The sequence below is a fragment of the Micropterus dolomieu genome, linkage group LG18, assembly GCF_021292245.1.
Source record: "Micropterus dolomieu isolate WLL.071019.BEF.003 ecotype Adirondacks linkage group LG18, ASM2129224v1, whole genome shotgun sequence".
NCBI lineage: Eukaryota > Metazoa > Chordata > Actinopteri > Centrarchiformes > Centrarchidae > Micropterus > Micropterus dolomieu.
In genome coordinates this window covers 30,607,937-30,630,576 of record NC_060167.1, presented here as the reverse complement: position 1 = coordinate 30,630,576, position 22,640 = coordinate 30,607,937, and the positions used below count along the sequence as shown (strand labels likewise).

At 40.4% G+C, this 22,640-nt stretch overlaps 1 protein-coding gene and 1 pseudogene across 1 annotated transcript; both read right to left on the bottom strand.

Moving 5' to 3' along the window:
* LOC123987091 overlaps window positions 1-6,204 on the bottom strand; it is a 7,528-nt pseudogene extending 1,324 nt beyond the window's left edge.
* A 778-nt stretch (window positions 6,205-6,982) lies between these two features.
* On the bottom strand, window positions 6,983-22,179 carry si:ch211-253b8.5 (dysbindin). The gene is made up of 4 exons (XM_046075124.1): window positions 21,910-22,179; window positions 8,135-8,287; window positions 7,888-8,031; window positions 6,983-7,802 (listed from the first exon to the last, which is right to left on the bottom strand). Exons 1-4 carry the CDS (start codon window positions 21,950-21,952, stop codon window positions 7,540-7,542), a joined length of 603 nt encoding a protein of 200 aa, XP_045931080.1. The 5' UTR covers window positions 21,953-22,179; the 3' UTR covers window positions 6,983-7,539.
* Window positions 22,180-22,640: the final 461 nt, after the last annotated feature.

Sequence of the window (22,640 nt, the reverse complement as noted above, 5' to 3'; positions counted from 1 at the left end):
ATATATTTGAATGCCTAGTTGTAACTGAAAAAACTGACTTTCAGTGTGTGCATTTTACCTGGTTTGAGTTCTCACTGAATGGGTGGGAAAAGTTCACCCTTCTGTAATCTCCCGGATGTTTGTAGATTAAGATTGGCTCCATATCCTGGTGAACGGAATGATCAGACTGAAAATACAGTAGGTCCACAGGTTACAAATGGCCGTCTTTTATATTGACAAGCAATGTCATCACCAAAGGATGTGAGAAAAAATGTAAGACAACTTGATGCGCCTCAAAAGAATGTTACATAGAGCTACTTTAGTTTTGAAGTTTAACCAGTGGAAAAAAAGTTTTCCATATCATTTCCCTCTGTACCAGCCTTTATTGAAACCTGTCTGTGTTGCATTCCACGCAGACTTTGCCAATCAGAGGGGTGATGGTGCTTGTTATCAGTGGACACTACCAGGATTGCTGTAGGCGCGTGCATGTATTTACAGTGCTTTATGCAGCAGGGTCGACGTGATAATGAAAGGGCACTACCAACCTGATGAAGCGGGGCTAGGAAAGCTTCATCTGCTTCATAGCTTGAGTTCATTTTGAGTAAATTCATTGTTCTCATGTCATCAATCTGTACACAACAAATATATTTATATATTTGAATGCCTAGTTGTAACTGAAAAAACTGACTTTCAGTGTGTGCATTTTACCTGGTTTGAGTTCTCACTGAATGGGTGGGAAAAGTTCACCCTTCTGTAATCTCCCGGATGTTTGTAGATTAAGATTGGCTCCATATCCTGGTGAACGGAATGATCAGACTGAAAATACAGTAGGTCCACAGGTTACAAATGGCCGTCTTTTATATTGACAAGCAATGTCATCACCAAAGGATGTGAGAAAAAATGTAAGACAACTTGATGCGCCTCAAAAGAATGTTACATAGAGCTACTTTAGTTTTGAAGTTTAACCAGTGGAAAAAAAGTTTTCCATATCATTTCCCTCTGTACCAGCCTTTATTGAAACCTGTCTGTGTTGCATTCCACGCAGACTTTGCCAATCAGAGGGGTGATGGTGCTTGTTATCAGTGGACACTACCAGGATTGCTGTAGGCGCGTGCATGTATTTACAGTGCTTTATGCAGCAGGGTCGACGTGATAATGAAAGGGCACTACCAACCTGATGAAGCGGGGCTAGGAAAGCTTCATCTGCTTCATAGCTTGAGTTCATTTTGAGTAAATTCATTGTTCTCATGTCATCAATCTGTACACAACAAATATATTTATATATTTGAATGCCTAGTTGTAACTGAAAAAACTGACTTTCAGTGTGTGCATTTTACCTGGTTTGAGTTCTCACTGAATGGGTGGGAAAAGTTCACCCTTCTGTAATCTCCCGGATGTTTGTAGATTAAGATTGGCTCCATATCCTGGTGAACGGAATGATCAGACTGAAAATACAGTAGGTCCACCGGTTACAAATGGCCGTCTTTTATTTTGACAAGCAATGTCATCACCAAAGGATGTGAGAAAAAATGGCGCGCCTCAAAAGAATGTTACATAGAGCTACTTCAGTTTTGCAGTTTCACCAGAGAAAAAAAGTTTTCCATATCATTTCCCTCTGTACCAACCTTTATTGAAACCTGTCTGTGTTGCATTCCACACAGACTTTGCTGCCAATCAGAGGGGTGATAGTGCTTGTTATCAGTGGACACTACCAGGACACTGCCAGGTACCTAGAAAGAAAAAGAAACTAGTACTGATGTTTGCATGAAGAGAAATCTGAAAAAAAAAAACACTATGACACTATCGCTGGTTTGTTTACAAATGTTTCTAAGCAGTGACCTGGCAATCTGTTCCTGGTTCCTCAGTGTTTGATGTGAGGTGGGTTTCTCCAGAGGAATCACCGGTCTGCAAAGTGGCAAACTCTGTTTTGCAGGAGATGACCACTGCCATCAGGAGCAGAACTGTCAGCGAGATGGAGATGAAGAAATTCAACTTGCAGTGACTTCACAATACATATTAGAGTATACTCTGATACTAACCAAAGGCAATGATTCATTTTCTTACACAGGAGTAAAAAAAGCGAGGCAAACACTATGCCTATAGCACCAAAGGTAACTTTTATAGCAGTGTCTCGGCGGCTTCGGCAGTTGGGTGTCAGAGAGCATTCACACACAGTCACACTGAGGCGATGAACGCCAAACGCTCCCTGCAGGTCAGAGATCTTCAGATCAATTGTGTGTGGACCAGCATACACAGTGGGCTCCTTCACCAGACCAGCTGTGAACCCTGTGAGAGATAATCACTAAATTAAATGGATGGGGTTTTTTTATTGTTTGCTATAATATTTCACTAGATAGCATAGCTGTTTCTACCATATGAGGGATTCAGTTTCCATTTTCCTTTGACATCCCCCAGCAGTTCAAATATGAAAGGTCCTCCAAAGGGATCTTGATCCAGGTCAAAGGCTTTGATGGTGGTGGTGGTGGGGCCGTCAGACACACACACATCCACGCTGTCCACTGTCAGCTTTGGCACGTTGTCATTCTCGTCAGCCACATGGATGTTCAGTGTGGTTGTGCCTGTCATGGGGGGATTACCTGTCCAAGATAGAAAACAATAGTGTCACAAATTATTTCAAATTCAATTGAACTCTTAATCATAAAATATTTGGTGTGTGTCCACGCCAACCAGCAACAGGTTTACCATCATCTACTGCATAAAGTAACGTGGTGTAGATGCCATTAACAACATGAGGAGATTCTCTGTCGGGTGTCATGACAGTTGTGATGTCTCCTGTGTGGGGGTCCACTGTCACCCAGCCAGCAGGATCGTGTCCTACCTTGTACCTGTTGACATTCACGATTTGCTTTAGAGTAGGAGGTCCCAGACAAGAGCTGAAACACGTTGGAAAAAAACATCCCACTTACACAAAAACTCTTGCGTGGCTGGTGTCGAGATCGACAGCAGACACTTTCCCTATCCAGCTTCCAATGGGTGCGTTCTCCTTCAGCATGGCCTCTTTGACAGTCACATTGAACACTGGGGAGTCATTAGAATCTTCAACTTCAATGATGACTTTTACAGACCCCGGCTGACCTGCACCAGGATCATCCCATTTACTAGTGTCCACTTCCCAGAGGCCCGAGGACTTCCTCTCCCTCACTTTACAGGAGAAATATGGCACCTCATTTTCCACTGAGATGGACAGCTGCCTCTGTGCTCCCTCCTCAAAGTTTAAAGGCTGAAATTATAACAGCATTTACGTTAAATTTTATCTTCGTAAAACATTTTCAAATTTCATTAAAGTACAGAATTTAAACACGTTTACTGCAAGTGCGAGCAGATGTACTGTCAAACATGCGTGTTGTAATTACATGTCAGACCAGAGGAGGGTGTCACTGTAATGTAGGTAAACAGCTCTCACCTTTACTACTGTCAGAATTCCGTCATTGGTGTCTGGGTCTGTCTCTATCTTAAAGTGCTCTCCCTCTTCACCCTGGATGGTGTATCGGACTCTCCATGCCGGGCTGTTTGGGGTGTCTTTGTCTGTCACGTGCAGCCGCAGAGGAGAGGTCCCGATCTCATCTTCTTTTACTTTGCCAGAGCCCTGTTGTATGTATCCACAGTGCAGAGGTCAGAGGGGAAAATCTGTCAATAGTACTTCCTGCTACATTTTCCACCAGTGTTTAAACACTGGCATTGTGGGGTCTAAGTTTTTAAAATATTATATTATATATATATTATTTATAATATTATGTATATAATATTATGAATACTAAAAATGTGAAATATTTGTTGTAAATATTCCTTTTAATAACATGTAGTGTTCTTGTCATGTAATATATAATAATGACTCCCAAGATTGTAATGATGTGTATGGCTAAGTCAGAGTAAAAGAAAATATTTCCTGTCAAATGTCAGTGTCACACCGCAGAAATCAATGTGATGTTGTTAAAAATTTGTTAACAAAGATAACTGCCTACTGTTTGTCCGCTGATGAAAGGAAGGTGGTTGTTGCCGTCGTGGACATCAATGACAACATAGGTTGAACTGGACAGACTGACTACTTCACCATGGTCCTTGGCCTCCACCAACAATGTAAACATTTCAGCCACCTTAATACAAGCAAATACAGATGGTTAAATTAATAGTTTTTGCACAAAATGTGTTGTTTTAAATGTGTTTGTCTTCATTACACATATACCCTCTTTGTTACAAATATGTACTCAATATGATATCAATTTTGCTACAAATCAATACTTCATTAAAAACTCCTACACGGTAAACTCACCCTGCTGCTCATTTTAGTTCACAGATGAGAAGCGTTTTGTAAATGATTTTACATGTAATGAGATATTGCTCAAAGAAGCATTTTGTACATTCTTGTGTAAATACCACATTCTGCACTCTTAGCCCGTGAAGACCTAGCATTAACTACATCTCACATGATTCTGACATTTTAACAGAGAGGACTCTTGCCTCATAATCCAAACACCCTTTGAATGAGATTTTTCCAGTCTCATCAATGAAGAATTCAGTATCTGGAGTGCTGGGAGACACAGATTTGATTTCATAGTGGAATGTTGAGTTTGGTGTGCCTCTCTGGTCTCTGTCATAGGCCAATACCGACAGGAGACGGGAGCCTGTTGGGAAATGACAAAACGCTTTAGGCTGTTCAAAAATTAAAAAGGACGGTACTTAATAGACACTGAACCTAAGAAAAAGTAAAAAAGATATGGTTTATTTTAGTATTAACCTTGTAGGATTTCCTCATTAACGCTGACTTCATACAGATCCCTCTGAAAGCGTGGTGGGTTGTCGTTGATATCCCGTATGGAAATCACAAGTCCTAATTGAGTGTCAATTGATAAATCTGTCTTTCTGACTTCAATTTTCAGCTGTGAATTAAAAGATATGACTCAAAGTTAGCCCCAATGCAAAAAAACACATGATGTGTGAGTCATATTTTGATTGCGATATGAGATTTAAGAATTTAAAGATTCCAAGGTAGGCCCACACTTTCTCAATTCTATCTTAAAACAACACTTACATGCCCATATTCACATTTAAACTGCTTTTGGTTGCTGTAATAATTTCTTCTGTTCCTACTGGTCCTGAAAAGATCACATCCTAATGCCATAACTCCAGAGAAATGAACATTATCCACAATCCGTGCAAAGATCTTAAAGTCAGCCGAAGATAATATGAGGCTTCAGGTGTTAGTTAATCAACACTGATGTGTATACTGTGGAAGCCTATGAAAGCATTGCCAGAAACTACATGATCATATGCATCCCTTATCAGTGTGTAGAAGTTTACAACAGTATTGAGAACCTGTTGATATGTAATAAGTGTTGAGTCTAACCTTAAGCATTTTCTTCTCCTCATAATCCACAGCCCTGTGGACAGACACGGTGCCAGATTCTTTATGAATGGAGAGGACTCCCTTTGGCTCCTCATCCACTCCTTCCCCAAAAATATCAAAGTATACTAGATAGTCCCGCTCGATATTTATCTACAACACAACATCAAACACTTCACAGTCAGAAATCACTTATACATTTACAGAAGTCATTTATACATTTTCAAGATGAAAAGGACGAAAAAAAATAGAAGTGATAAAAATTGAAGAAAATGATAGCAGGTGGGCAGAATAAAGTTCATCCCAGACAGGAAAAGTCAACTAGTTAAAGAACTGATTGTCTTACAACATTTGCATACAAATGGTGATTTTGGTTAACATGTATTTATTATAATGAATAGATGTATCAGGTGATGCACATTTGTATTTGAGTATGAAAATGAATATATTCCCTCTTCTGGGGAACATTTATATTTTGACATAAATCTGGTTTTCTCACCTTGCCCAGGACATATGGGAAGGGCCCTGGATGCCCCTCCTCAATTGTAAAGGAGTCCAGGATCCAAGACCTCCTGTGAAGGAGAAGCTCTGAGCATGTTGCACTTGACAAATACGACACCTGAATGATAAACAACAAACCAGTCTTTTCAATGTGAGTTGTGTTATGCAAAGCAGGAGTGTTTGTTTGTGATAAGGTGGGAGTTTGTAATTTGTTATCTGCACGCTTGGGAATTCACTTGACTTGTAAGACTCGTTGTGCTGCATAGCGGGCGAACCAGTTTCTATGAAGTGTACACAAAGACATTTCCATAGAAAAAATTAAATAAATAAAACACAATGACATACTCTTCTTTGCGCCTCATGTTTGACTCTTGGAATATTATATTTTGTGTACACATTAAAGAGGTAATTTTACCAATAATTGCTGACTTATTGAAACACTTATGTGGGAAGACACTGACCTACACAGAAGCATTAGCTGTACAATATCAAGTTACTGACCAGACCCAAATATATATTTAAAAAATTCCTTTAAAGGAACATTGAAACTGCCATCAATGAATTGAATTAATAGCCTTCATTTTAGATTAAAATAATTTTAGCAAGATTTGAAGTCAATGTTGTTACATACCAAGAGGACGAAGCAGAGCATGATGCATGTTCAGCACATCCAGCTTAGAGTGTTCGAGGACTGGCTTTCTTAACTAAAGGAAATGAGATCCTGCCCTCTCTACTTTACACACCCACACACATAAATATAATAATCACAGGGTGTGTGTGTGTGTGTGTGTGTGTGTGTGTGTGTGTGTGTGTGTGTGTGTGTGTGTGTGTGTGTGTGTGTGTGTGTGTGTGTGTGTGTGTGTGTTTGCTCATGAGGTTTTTAGAAACACTTCTTCATGGTTTCTGGGACATAGTATGCAGTATTTAAAGTTTAGATTCATGATTCAAGAAACAAACTTGATATTGTTTGAGGGCTTTGAGTGAGGTTGCTGAGCAGGTTCTGGTCGTACTTGCAGGTTCACGCTTCCCTGGAATCGTCATTTTCATTTTCTAACAGGAAGCAGCTAAACACCTGTTGAGGCTCATCAAAGCACCTTGAAATAACTGGGAATTTGTTTTGTTGTAAAAAAAACACGGAGACATTTTCCTCTCTTCCTTTATTGTGAAAACAAAGACATCTTGTGAGAGATTCATTTAAAATTAGAGCTAGAAAACAGAGAATTTGCATTGGCAGGACAACGTGTTTCTTTCATGAACAGTACATTTATTAATCTGAAGCCTTCTATTGCCAAATTTACCATAAGACATAGTTCATTCAGTTGCATTTTTATTATTCCAATCACTGCTTTGCCGTCCTGGGTTGCGTTAATACTGTACAAAATTCACCGTTCATGAAAAGTCCTGTGAGGTCAAAACAGGAGCAAATATTGTCCTTCAAAACATGCCAAAACAAGAATGGAAAGAATTAATAGGAAATCTCCATATTTACAGTTCACGGTCCCGTCCTCCAAAACACACATAGAACCCAACCTGCAACTCATAAATCAAAGGTAAAGTTGAAAGCAGTGAAGAGCCAGTGTGTGGAAGAACTTTGCAGCTGAGAGGCCTCTTTCAATAGCTGGCATCCCAAAGTCTACCCTGATCGAGGTGTCAATTACCAAGCTGCAGGTGGAGATCTATTGTGGAGAGGGTGTGTCCTACGAAGACAATGGTGGAGTCTGACTTTTCACCTTCTCTACCTCTGGAGGCGCAGCTCTTCGCTTAACTGTGCTTGTGTGCGTTTCCTCATCGTCTGACCTTACTACAGGGGTGTCTCCTCCGTTGGCAGTGGGGGTCTGACTGTCAGAGGAGGAGTTTGAAGATGTGGAGGACATGCGGGACTTGGCATCAAGACCCTCAAGGACATGTCGAAAGAGCCCATTACTGATTACTTCCTCGTTGTTGTTGTTGTTTCCTTGGACTGTGAGTCAGATATAAAAAAAAGTGTTAGGTATAAAACCACGCAGTATCTCTTGCAATCTGTGCTCTATTTCCATTCTCCATACCTGGCAGTGGGGAGGCCAGCACGCCCTCTTCTCCCCCAGAGCTGAAGAAGACATCTAAAGCCTCCTGGTCAGAGATGTCAATCAGCTCCATCTGATCCAGGAAGTCCACATTCACCTCCATGGAAGAGATGCTACCAATTGGAGCTGCAGCAGAGGAGAAGCAATGATATTATGTGCATCTGTATATGAACATGCATTAGTGCGTGCATGTGTATGGGTTTACAACAGTGCCCCAAGTCTAACTCACGTCTCTTATAGTCTCGAATGCAAAGGTGTGCTGAGGATAGGTAGACGTCCACATCATGCTGGAAGACCTCCTCGAAGAAACGCTGTCTCTCTCTCAACTTGAGCTGCTGTGCTGCGTCTACATCTGGGAGCCTCTGGCCACGCTCGGTCTCCGCTGTCAGTCACAACAGGAAGGACAGGATGTTACATACCAGCTTATACCTGATACCTTGAGTTTTGAGGCTAGAGAGCATGTAAGGCTGCATCCCAATCAAACACCACACAATGGGATTTCTCAGACTAGTTCCTCCACTCTGAAGGTAGGTGTGCTGACCAGTGGGATTTCCTGTATTGTATGAGACCCATTTTAAGGTCACACAGGGGTCTAATGTTGGTAGCCAGAAGGGGGAGACATTAAGCTGTAAGTGAGAGACATGAGGGAGTGGAATTGCCTTTCATGGACTCTGCTTAGATTGTCTATTGAAATTTGATATTGCACGCATACATAATAAAAAGTCACTCACATATTTCACAATTGTCTGTTTCCATTTTCCACTGAATTTTCATTCCTATGGCTTTTGATTCATTCCACTGATACACAGCTTTTTTTTGATAAAACAAACCGTTGCTTTTCTCAGAACACTAATTAAACAACTCTCCAAACATCCACACTTTACCAACCTGCACATATACTTAATCAGCCTTGATCCATAGGTTGATTTGCAAAAGCAAGCTGTCAGGTCTTTTACTGAACTAATCTTGTTACCACGAGATCCCATTTTCCTCCTCATCAGCATCATTGTAATAAAGTCCAGTGTGTGCAGTGGAGGGGTGAAGTGCAGCCATGTGGAGACATGCTGGACTAATGCTGTAAATGACTATGACCGCCACCGAGAAGGAAACAGCACTTCAGACTGAAGAAAATGTAAAATCTTTTAGCAGTTTCTACAATATCTGTAAAAAAAACAAACAAATTATATATATAAGTAGATTAAAAATACAAAGGCGCAACTGAGTTATGAGGGTCTACGAGACATAAGCGAATCTCTTCATAAGGCATTGTGGGACTCAAGACTGGCCAGCGATGGAGAAAAAACTTAATTTGTGTGAAGTTTAAAATGTTTAACTTAATGCAAATGAGGGGTGAAATTTGCTTGGAAAGGCAATAATGATTTGCCTAAAAACAGATGTGTGTGTTGCTTATTTGCACATCTTATCTTAGGACAAAGACTGAAAACTTAGGGAAACAATTAGCCTGGCTCTGACTGAAGGTAGCTAAATCTGCTCACCAGCACCTTCAAAGCTCACTGACTACAGCTGTTCATTTTTACACTTAGGTTTTTGTAAGAATTAAACAAATGAGATATATTGTGTTAACTAGTGCCCTTTAAAGGTTCTGGTAGGCAGACAGAGCCAAGCTAGCTGTTTCCCACTGTTAATCTAAGCTAACACATCCTGTGTGCAGCTTCATATTTACATCATAGATCCATAGCCTATTAGAGTGGTATTGATCCTCTTAACTCTGTGCAAGAAACAAATTGCTTTAAATTAATTAATACAGAAAAAAAAATACATTACATCTTTCAGCAAATACTTTGATAAATGTTGCAGGATTTTATTATGAAGTGCATTTCCATTCTGTTTCCAGAATCCATATGCCATTAGAGCAGTGTCTGAGTTCTGAGGAGCTACTACAACCAGCAGGATTGAGCTAATTGGATGAGGCTTTCGAGCAATGTCTAAACTGAGAATAATGTGAAGATTATGTAGCCACAGCAGCTCTATAAATACACCACTGGGTGATGGAGAATAGAAAGACATTCAGCTCAGGATGTTTCCAATACCAGAGACCTCATTACAGAAACTTACTAAGTCTGAAATCTTATCTTAACTTATAATTGAAATGTAGCTATTACAGAACCGTCCTAATTGAAGAATTTCCTGTGTTAGGATGGCACCAGACCCTGTCCTAAATTCAAAATAACTGCCAAATTGACAGCCCCACTGTTGTTAGGTCTGTATGGCAATTACAGTGTAGCTGGGGAACAACATGAACACTGAAATATTTTGATTGAAAGGCCACTAGTTCTAGTTAGAATTTCTTATGTTAAGTTAAGATACAAGGTCTGAGATAGGACATCCATGACTTTAAGAATTGCTTCAGTAATAGGAAGATAGGATTTTTCATATCTGTGAAACATACATTAAGATAGGCAGACAAGCAGTTAGGATTTCTTTCTTTAATGAGGCCCCAAGAAAGGAAAAGGACGACCCTACAGCCATAACTTAATAACTGCTGCAGTCAGGATAAAGCTGCAGACACTTTAAATGTTGCCTAAAAGCAGCCACAGGTTGCCATCCTCAGAGTGCTGCATCAGCACAGTCCTCCCCACGAGTCGCGAGCAGGCACATGTTTTTGGTTAAGGACACACGCCTGTCAGTGCAGCTCTGCTGTGCCGTGTTTGACAGCCTGCCTCCTGGGTGCAGGGACCTCACTAGCTCTGCAGTCAAAAAGGCAGACAGCTTTGGAGGGAAAAGAAGAGGACAACTGAAACCCTAGGGCTGGACTGACAGCACCTATGGACATACAGTATGTCTACTGTATGTCCTTTATTTCAGTTCCTAACAGTGCAGGAGCTACTTTGACTAACTTTGAGAGCTTTTTCAAATGTCTATTCTTCAGCCTCAACCAACGCAAACGCTAAGTGACATCACTTGAGGCAATTTATCAAAATTCACACAGCTCCTTCTGGAGCCTAAAAAGGCTTTTTTCCCCCAGATGCAGGTGTATTCCCTAAGGCCAGTACCTGATGTGTAAAAGTAGTGCACTTCCCCTTTAAGTAATTTCCATCACTAGTATATACGAGTATTAGGGCAACATTTAGGGTGGGGAAATTAAGGATGAAGAATTTAAATTTATTTTGCATTTTGAATAAAGCGGAAATGTCAAAATGACGAGAATAAAGTTGAAATGGTACTTCACCTTTATTCTCGACATGTCGACTTTATTCTCAAAATGGTAAAAAAAAAAAACCTCAATGTGGCTCATTGCAACTATGGCAGTTGAGAAGGCCATTCTTTGTGTTCTTTTCTAAGGTTTAAATACGTGTTTTATAATATCAAATGAGCTGGTTCTTTGGCTCCCAAATGGCTCTTCATTTAGTACCACCTGCTGGTCAAAGCCTATGTTACATTAAGTTAAATATGCAAGCGTCTTCATCTGCAATACATTGAAATATTCTGTAATACTGTTGGTTAAAAAGTGGGATATGTCAAGAATAATTATCATAGCTTTATAACAAAATAACACCCTACTAACAAAAATGAATAATACTGTTAATGAATAATGACAACTCTATACAGACATATACGTAAAAGTAATTAGTGGAAGTGTAATTTGTTCATCTTTCTTTGTCCCCAGGGGGTGAGGGGATGAAATGGGCTCTCAGCCGGGATCCCATCGTACGCTTAAAAGAGCCGGCTCATAGAACCAACTTGTTTGTGGCCGACGCATTGCTAGTAGCTGCAGTCATCCTAAACAAAAGTGATGCCCTCAGATGGCAAGTGATTACAAGCTGTTTGTCTTGTGTCAGCCATCTATACGGCTTTTTGTCTTTGCAGCATTTCTGTCTTTGTCTGCCAACGTGAGTCTGCAATGCTCTCCTCTCCTCTTGCACTGTTACACAATCAGAAACACTATTGTCTACAGAGTCTTAAGGAAGCAAAGGGGGCAGTGCTGACAAAGCAAGATGTCAGTCACTATCAGGAGCTGCCTGCTTGACATCTGTGTTTTGGATGAAAAGAGTTCCTTGTTTAATGTGACCAGCCGAGGACATCATGTCAAACAAAACACTGGATTTGCACCGGATGAATGACTACCTGTTATTTTCTTTCAAAATGTGAGCAGACAGGATTTTTCCAGTCACTTAAACACTGATTGATCCCAGCATTGATTGTTTCTTCTTAAAGGCTGAGGCCTGTGGAGAGCTAAAGGTTAGCTACATACGTATGTATATCCTCACATTGATTTTGCTTCCCTCTCCAGTTCTTTTTTCCATTGAATCACCTTGATCGATGCAGCTTCCCTGGCCACAGACAACCACTGTGACCTCTGATTAGTGCAGCCACTCACACAGGAAAATCCCCTGTCCCAAGAAGCCACAGTGCCCACTTCTGATTAGATCATACGTCTGGTCTGCTACGGCCCCGCCACAACCCCAAAGTCATGTCTGAACGGCCTGTGGCTGCTCGAGAGAGAGAGAGAGAGAGAGAGAGAGAGAGAGAGAGAGAGAGAGAGAGAGAGAGAGAGAGAGAGAGAGAGAGAGAGAGAGAGAGAGAGAGAGAGAGAGAGAGAGAGAGAGAGAGAGAGAGAGAGAGAATGGAGAGAAATACAACCTGCAGGCTTGAGCTTGACCTGATATTCTTTCTTTCTTCTTTCTCTTTTTGTTTTTTGTGTCTTTCTGTCTTTCTTTCTTCCTGCCTCACTTCCTGTCTCACTCTCATCACCTCCTCTGTCCTTTCTCTCTCCCCCTCCTTCCTTCCTGTCTTTTCTTTTCGGTTTCGCTTATTGTCTTCAATGTCCCCTTTCTATCCTTTTTTACTTTCAGTCTTTCTTTCTGCCTTGTTGTCTTTCTCTCTCTATCTCCCACGCCGTCCTTTCTGTCTCCCCCTCCTTCCTTCCTCTGAGCGCTTAGGGACTTGAGAAAGAAAAGGTCATAGATCAGGGCTCAGGACCCACTGGACATGCAGAATGAGTGCAACAGACAAAGATAGAGACAGACAGAGCGGGCCGGATGTATATTTGTGCCACTCTGCCACCCCACATAAAGACAAATCCAGATCCTCCACTCAGGGGTCAGAGAGAGAAAGAGCCCATTCAGAGGTGGACAAAAGCAGAGATGTAAGGGAACAGGACTGGCCTGTCCTCCTCAGACATGATGCCATTTACAGGAAATCATTTTGAATGTAGCGCAGGGAGTATAAACCTAAACTCATTCTTCGTTTAGTTACATTTACTAATCATGAGATGTTAAAATCCTGCTGATCTTTTTTTTTTTGCTTAAATAAAATTTCTGTGAAAACTGTGTCACAAGACAGACTTCTCAACAGTCCCAGGCACAAATGCCTGTAGATATAATGCATCATCCCCACATGATGATACAGAGATTGTTCAATGTACTTGTGTCTTCACTTTGCTTATATCTTATATTTCTAAACAGGGTGCATTTTCTAGTGTAAACCATAAATGCCAAGAATCAGGTCACACTCTGCATCTGTGAAGTATCTGCATGTCAGTGCCTTTTTCCGCTGTCACATTTTCAATGCCAGTTTAGAAGCAACAATCGCACAAATAGAAGGGGGAACACATTGATCCGGAGGCTAAATGAAGAGCTACGAGGGCTGGGTGTCGCCCACAGGCTGCCATTACCCCATCACTGTGCTAAATGAAAATGTGAGCTCACAGACAGACTCCCCTGTGACGGGGAAAGTGAAGGTCAGGGCAGAGAAGGTTGCCTCTCCAGATGATCCAGTTGTTTTTACATGCAGTATACGCAGCTAACTCCTCACTAAACAGCTGTTAAAGAGAACCCCCAGTGGGAACCGTTGTTTCTTCACATGCTTTGATAATAGAGCAGTTTGTCAGGGTCTCTGTTTGATTCTTCATACAAGCCAAGGATTTTTCTAAGAAGTGGTTTCCGTGTACAAATGGATGAGGCCGTCCCTGTTTAAAAGGCTCTGGTGGAGAGTGGTGGTGAGTATGGAGGTAAAACGACTTATTCATGCAACATATTAATTAATGCTGAAATATAAACAGAAATAAATATGGTAATGAGGCAATAATTGAGAAAAACAATACATGTGTGAATAAATGCTTAAATAAGTACAGAAATTAAAAATAATCGTAGAAATAAATCAATGTAATGTAATTAATCAGTACGTAAATACGTCTTCTATTCATCTTCACATTAGTTTACATTTATATTTATTAGTAAAGTCAAAACAAACAAATGTGCATTTGTAGAAATTTTGACATAAATAAATAATTATTTATTTCCCAATTAATTATCAGCATCATGCGTTTAGTCTGTCTGCAGCTAATCAAGCTAATATTTTTTGTGCACATTTAGTACTGTAACCTCGAGGACCTCTTGTGGTTGCACAGATTCACAATCTGTGAAAAACCTGTTTCATTGACTGGGCCTATCATAAAGTTAAACTTTAATCTTTTTACCAGTATTCGCCATTCAACTATATTTGTTATGACATAGCAATTGGATCGGCTAAAATCAAAGCTTACCTGTTGCAGGCAGCATTTTGTCTTTGTTTTTGCTTTTATTGTGGCTAAATGACATCTGACATCTATAGAAAAGTGTGGTCTCATCTTGAACTGCAGCAGCATTTGCAGACCACATTCATACATGATATGTTTTTATTCACTAAAGTTAAGCATGATAAGAGACGAACAAATCCCTGTTTTGTTATCTTGAACTGCCATCTTGATTGTAAGGGAGCCGCGAAGGACAATTGAGTGAGATTCAAATCTTTGGGAGGGGTTTTATTTTGTGTGGTTAACATAACAAAATGTTAATAAATAACAGTGTTTCAATTCAGAAGTTTGGACTTATTGTCCCATTAATTGTTTCCTTATTAAGTTTATACAGTTATGCGACCCAGGTTGCTCACTTACAATAGCCTACCATTACACTATTCTGTGCAAACTGAAACTATTCCATACAAAAATACTCCTTGCATTCATCTATAAATGAAAACTTCTACTACACAAAGAAACTTCCCCCCCCTTCATTCCACTACTCTCAAGAATACACTCTGGACACACAGCCTGCCCTGCACTCTGTCCTGTTCCCCATCCACATGCACTCAGACACACCTGGCAGAGATCTGCACTCAACTGAGTGCACTCTTCTGGTTTAATTATGCATTTTGTCATTTATTTCCGTTTATTCATGAACAAGTCAGAAAAATACACTTAACGTATTAAAAGTAAAAGTACTATACTATAAAATGTTCCCTGTGACTGTAATGCTAATATATATTATATCATTAGATTATTATTACTCATGCACTGATTTAGAAGCATGTAGAAGCATTTTTCTGTTGTAGTTGTTTGAGGTGGACCAAATTTTTAACTAATTTGCTACTGCAACTAATGTTAATCATGATACATAATGGATTAATCTGCTGATTATTTTCTCCATTAATCAATTGATTGTTTGGTTTTTAATTAAGTAATTAACAAGAAAAGCAACAAATCCCTTGTTTATGCATAAAAAATTACTTAAACGATTATCAAAATAGTTGGCAATTACCTTTCAGCTGTATATATGTATATATAGTTGGATAGTTTAATTTATAACAAAACATCATAATTTATAAACTCCTTGTATGTTGGTATGTAAAAATCTTAATTTGTAAATTAACTTGTGAATAAAGTGTCAACTAAAAAGTACAATATTTCCCTCAGAAATGTAGCCGAGTAAAAGCAGAAATCTGTACTTGAGTAAATGCACTTAGTTACATTCCACCACTGAACTCTGAGGTAACACTTGTTTGGGCTGAGGCAACAGACTGACTGGCTGCTCTTTCCACCCAGATACTTTTTGTCCGAGGAGAGATATTTTATTTCACACATGGACAGTTTCCCAACTGCGACAAGCGAGAGAGAAGGAGGGTGCAGAAGAGGGGAATGAGTGGCTGTCAACACAGAAAAGTAGCAAGTAGAGTGGGGGAGGAAAGGTCAGGGAGGACACGAACACTTGCAGAAAGGCTAAAAATGAGGAGGAGGAAGGCTTAAAAAAATATAGAGAATATGATGGGAGGGAGGTTAGCCAAAAGTGAGGGTTGTGGGTTGTAGAGATGGAAAGGATAGAGAGAAAGAATTCTGCACAGGCTCATTAGTTAAAGAGGATGTCTTGTTATTTTTACTGAGAGTCTCTTCCAAACCTTCAAGCCAAACATTGACCCAACAGCAGCAGCAGGCAGTTAAAAGTCTACAGCTGGTCATTAGTGGATCAGTCTCTTTGCTACGGCTGTTACAGTAATTAATGGTGTCTCTGTGGTCATGAAAGATGGTGGAGCGACTTGTTGGCTACAGGTGGACGATTTATCCTGCTCTAACTGCAGGAGCAGAGCTGCAACTGTAACTGCATGTGCTAATTTATCACCACCATTAAACAGACGATGTTGAGTGCTTCAAAGCATCCAGGTCGGCACATCCTGAAGGCACCCAGGAATGTAACTCCTCCTGATTTACACTTTTTTTCTAATTTCCAGCAACTGCATCTCAGTTTCAACACAATCCTTGCATGTAGCTTTGTCTCATTCATCAGAACTGATGCTTTAAAGAGGAACAGACAGGTGGCCACACTTGTAAAATGGACAAATATATCTTTGTACTTGCTCTGTCTCACACTTTTATTTTTGGTTTCTCTCAATCCCTATTTTCTTTCTTCAAATAGCTGCCATTTACTGGGCTCCAGTTGTAAATTATTTATGACATCTTTTGATTTGTGTGTCTCTCCGGATTATGTTTCAGTGCATGTGTGTGTGTTTTTATTTGCATATTAGATCTTGCTGGGACAAAGCAGTGTCCAGCACCATCAGCCCGGCCCGTCAGGACAACAATGACATCAGTGTTAACCCTCTCCCTGCTTCTAAGTCTTGCCTAGATTACACCCAGACGAACAATAGAACTGTTAGTAGGTCAGTGTCCTGTCCCACTGCCCTCCATAAGCCAACAAGCAGACTGTCATGAGTTCTTATCAACACAATAGCCTTAACCAGCTGACAAAGTACTGACATACCCATGTTTTTTTTCCACAATAACTAATATTCTTATTCAAAATTACTATTAACAAACAGTAGAATACTATTATTAACAATTAAGCAATTATCTACTATATAATTACAGCATCAGTAAAGAATCTGCCTTATATCAACAGTGTTAATGCAAAGTACATCTGGAGAACATGGGAACATAGTTGAGCTCAGAGAATCCTGTCACACATTTTTCTGATAATTAAATCTGTAGTCACACCAAAGAGCATGAACTTATCTAGTGATGGTTGACTATATGAGTATCCTCTCTGTCTGGGTGTGCCTTCACAAGAGAGCAAGGCAAACAGAGAAGCTGTTCTTTCACCATTAACTATAATACATGCCGGCTTCTCTCATCTCATTTCTCTTCAACATTCACACCCCGTTATTCCTGGGAAAGCAGCGCTGCCTCTTCACATATTTGGTTGGTTTAAAGCTATTTTCTGGTCAGCTGGGAGAACTGTAGGAATGTTTGGTTAAAGTCAACACAGCCTCTCAGACATTTCTCCTCTGTTTGTTGAGGTTGAGGCAGGGTGGCATGCTGTGCTAGCTACAGAAGACTAAACACAATCTTATCACGATTTACTATTATTAACTCTATTATGAATATTTTGTTTAACTGTAAGCTCCAATAATAATTCTAACTTTATATGCTTTTGGGTTTGTCATCTTTTTAAATCAGTTTCCTCTACTGCACTTTAATTTTATTTACTACATTTTGGGAAACTTAATAATGCACTTTACCTGCACTACAACTTTATTTCTATTAGTCTGGTATTTTTTATTGTGTTTTTAAATAGCCCTTGCACTCCCAAATAGGTGTTGTTGCATATTGGCTAATGCTCAAGTTAGTTGTACTGAAAATACATGAGATCACCAAACTTCATGAACCAATGAAAAGGTCCTGAGTACCTACCCTCAGCTACCCTCCAGGCAGTCAGTGGGCATAAAGTTGTTACTGTGATATAGAGACAGAGCTCAGTTAAACCTTTATGGATGAAAGATACTTTTGTTACAGATTAATAACTCACCACTCTGAAACTCTTGCTCCAGTCCATGTTGCTAAGCTGGTAAGGGGAACATCTGAACCGAAGCAGTGTTTAAAGGCTTTTCAGGACCCGCCCTTCTCTGCTTCTGATTGGCTAGTATTCCTTAACTAGGTACTGCGCATTTGCAACTCTTGTAGAGGTGAGATGTATCACTCCATAGCTAAATGGAGCGTTCAACATACAGGGTGAAAAGAGGAGCTGCAGCAATGTGCAGTATGACAAAAAAATTGTGTTTTTTGAAAATAAAGCCATGTAAACCTGTTCTGGTACAATCCCTAAATATAGTGATGAACCTGAAAATGAGCATAATATGACCTCTAAAAAACCTGCAATATGTGATTTTCTTTTGCCAACATTGATATTATCACCTTAAACGTTTCTATGGCAAACATAATAGCAAACAGCTGCTCATTTACATCCAGCAGATACAGAGCAGCATTCCCATTCATTTGGAGTCCAACGGTCACTCTCTTTTAGCACTGTTTTTGGTCACAACCATCTACTGAGGGAAAATTCTGGCTCTTCAGCTGCTAAATGCTACATTATGTTCACCAGCAAGTTGTTAACTTTGTCTTTGTCTTTCATTTGGTGCTGGCCAGGCAGCGTACAGTGGGTTTTTAGAGCTTTTTTTGCTGAAAACTGCTGGGGTTGAAAATTGCACTATGAGAACAGTGAGAGTGAACCAAAACAATGAGTTGAAAATCAATGAAATGCTCCGTAGAGCTTAGCATTAGTCAATATCAGTTTCTCTGCAGGAGATTCTTTTCACATACACATAGTCATTTGATCGTTTGTTAATCAATTCTTCATGCAAAAATTGCAGGTTTAATTTCCCACCCTTTTTTTGTTAAACTCGGAGGAATGACACGTTTCCTCCTCTCAGCAATATCAGCGCCTCAGTGAACAAGCTTCAAATCATTAACTGATCAAACAGGTGACTTTGTGCTACATAGTTTACACATTTTGAAGAGTGTTCACATGATACATTACTGCTGTTTTTCTCTGTAGGGCTCTGAACACTCAGTGTTTGCCCGGAGGCAGTAGCTCTGTCTATACCCTGAGGATTCAGCGGAACAGTGAGTAGATGGATTTGTTAGAGAACTAATGAGAGGAGCTGGTCTACGTCCCCAGGGCTGCACAGCTTAGACTGCTGAATTGATGGGAACCTTATTCAGCCATCCATGCAAGGCTGTTTAGTATGATCAGACACAAACAAACACACTTAATTAACATTAAGTGCTGACATGCCACAAGGAGTTGTTTGTGATAGAATAATCTGCGTATTTGCACCATGTGAGCTTTTCTCAAACTGGTAAGTAATGATCCTGTTTTTTGCTTTTTACTAAAGACTGGACCCAGACAACTATTCTGGTAGTGTATTATTTGACAGTGACAGTGTTTATCAGTAATTATCACCAATTATATCTTTGAACACAAAGTCTGTAGCCAGAGGCCCCCCTCACCCAGAAAAAAGTGACTAGACACCAAAGTTACATTAACATTTTATTTATTCTGTTAATTGTTTAATTAGCCTGATAATCTAAATGATTTACTGCTTTGTTTTAATTTAATTATTCAGTCTGAAATTGAAGTCATGTTGGCTGACTTTTTTGGGGGGCGGGGAGGATTTTATTTTGCTTGCCCTATAGCCAGTCAGCAGCGAGTGACGTTCCTGTCCCGTCACCATCATTTTAAGTTGAAGGTAAATGACCGAAGACAAATGCTGATTTAGGAGTTCTTGTTCCTGTAAGTCCGCTTACAACAACCTGTACTACTGCATCAATTTCTCTTCGCTGGGAAGACAGTGTGCCCATGCTTGATCCCTCATAGTTAAGCACAACCCCGGATCTTTAAAATAATGAAAAAACAGTGTGTGCGATGATTAAGAGGTCTACCACCAGGCTACTGTTCAATTAGATTGTCTCTAATTTCCCAATATGAAGGTGTTGTGTGGAGTAATGTTTTGGTTGGGAAATAATAATAATAATAATAATAAATTAAATTTGTATAGCGCTTTTCACAAACTCAAAGTTGCTTTACAGAGCAGATAAAAGAAACATGACAAAAAAAACAGCTAGGGATAGGCAGAGGAGAAGAGATGGGGCTTAAGGCGGGACCGGAAAATGGTGAGGGACTCAGAGGTGCGGATCTCATGGAGGAGGGAGTTCCAGAGCCTGGGAGCTGCCCTGGAAAAGGCTCTGTCCCCAAAACTGCTGAGCTTGGACTTGGGGACGTAGAGGAGACCGGCTGAGGTGGATCTGAGGGACTGCGAAGGTTGGTAGGGGGAGAGGAGGACAGTGAGGTATGAAGGGGCCAGGTGGCGAATGGCTTTGTAGGTAAGGACCAGGATTTTGTATGTGATCCGGTGAGAAATGGGAAAATTATGTATTTTTTAAGTTGTTGAATGTATTTGCACAATAACATATCTCAACCTCAACATGACTTAAACCATGATGTCTTGTTGTCATTGTTTCAATGGTAGCTTCAGCCATGCACTGGAGCTCAGGAGAAGAGAAACAAAGCAGGAGAGATGAGAAGTCTGCAAGTCCAACTGTCAGTTCAGGAGAGATGGGGGAAAGTAGGCAAAAAACACCCACTAGTTTTTGTTTACGCATTCTTCAGTGCGTTCAATTTGGTCCTATTTGTCTCCCCTCTAGCTTAGACATTAAGCTCCAATGACTAGATAGCAGAGTTATTTACTGTATCCCTCAGAATGTGATCAATTAAACACACAGACAGCACATGATATGGACTTTTACCCCACTAAATTGCTCATTAAACAGAATCTACTCTTCAGTCCTATCTGGGTCACGTCTGTGGGGACTGAGCTAAGAATACATGGAGAATAGAAGTAATTCCTTCTACATCAAATACCCTGCTGCCTGCTCACAACAGCTGGTCAGTCCTTCACTCCACAGCGCACTGATGTGCCGCTCTCTGGCACATTCCCCCAATAATCAAAACGTGACAGCACTGACTGTGGAGGCACAGAAGCTGTTGGCAGAGCAACAGATGGGAGACATCTTCTCTGGAGTCAAAGTCATGATCCTTTTTAGCCTCATGAAATCACATACTGATCTCACAGGGACTAATTCAATTTCAGGTCTGTGTTTCCTATCTGGATTGTTGTGTCTGTGGAACGAGCTGCAGGCCCAGCTGCAGTCAGCCGACTCTGATGAGATCTGCAGGCACAATCCCATTAGAAATAAGAGATCTTTGTCTGGAGCTCTGCGGTGGCCCCAATCCAAGCCTGCCCCAGTATGTGTGTGTGTGTGTGTGTGTGTGTGTTGGAATCTATCCCTGTTCCTGTGCAAAGAGAGTGTGACCTATTCATTTGGTATTAGTGAACATTACTCAGGGCGATGATTCAACATTCCTGTCTGATTTTTGGCTGGCACAGCTACTTGGACCAGTCACTTCAGACAACATCAACACAACGGCAGCTATTTAAGCTGCTGAGCTGTCACACCGGCTTCTACAATATATCTCACACACACACATATGCAGTTTATGCCTCATAGAAATGGAGAATGGAATACATTTTATATAAAGAAAAGTATTTCTGACATGTCAAAAGGTGAAACATTTTAACAAAATAAAATGGAAAAGGTGGAATTATAGTGGGAAAGGTTTTACCACAGACACAAAACTGAGAGAATTGCACAAACACACACTTTTATTGTAGCTCAAGTTTCGGTTTCTTTGACTTAAATATTCAACCTATGTGTGTGCTGCACTTGTGACAAACAAATATGGAGAATCTTTTTCCCCTCTCCAACGTCCTGCTTTACATCTAAAAATAAAAGCTGTGTTAAAGGAGCAAACTTGTGGCTAAATCTCAAAATATCCACCTGAGCTGAAAGAAGTTCCTGCAAAAGGCAAATATGTAAAAAAAAATTAAAACAGAACTCACAGGGTAGGCGTTTGTTGTGAACGTTGGCTGATGAGGAGCTCATGTTGCTGGAGAGTCGTAGGAAACAAAGATAATCAGTCAGAGATGATCAGTGTGAGTTGGCCGGTCAGCCCTGTGAGAGTTCACCAGAGAGGCTGTCGATCATCCTCCTCTGCTCACTGGAAGCGCTCCAAAGTGACTGATTCTGACACCGACAGGCTGCTGCTCTCCTCTGCTTCCCTTCTTTCCCTCAGTGGATTCTGAGCCACTTGGATGAGGCGAGAACAAGTTAGTGCCTTTGTGGAGCCGACCAGCTGACCAATGACGGGGAGGAGGGAGGAGCTGGGGGAGAGCGAAGAAGGGGCTGAGAAGAAGGAGGGATTTTGCCTCTGTTATTTTTGTCTTCTTACACTCCCCCCCTCCCTTCCTCCCTTCCTGTCTCTTGTTCCCTTTCTCCCTTTTTTGGTTTAAACCCTCTCTCATCTGTGTCGCTTTCAGGGTCGAGTGGTATCAAAATATGTTACATTTACAGATAACAAATATCCCTTTAAATAGTGTATTGTTATTTTATTTTATGTTAAAAAATGAAAAAGAGCATTCATGGTAAGCAACAGTTTAAAGGCTTTTTCAATTTTCCCCATAAGAAACATTTTGTTCCTTACGTATAGGCCTACTATTAAATTTGTATACAAAGTGCAACCTAGATTTGACACAAAATTAATTGGCAACTACTTTGCTTAATCATTCAAGTA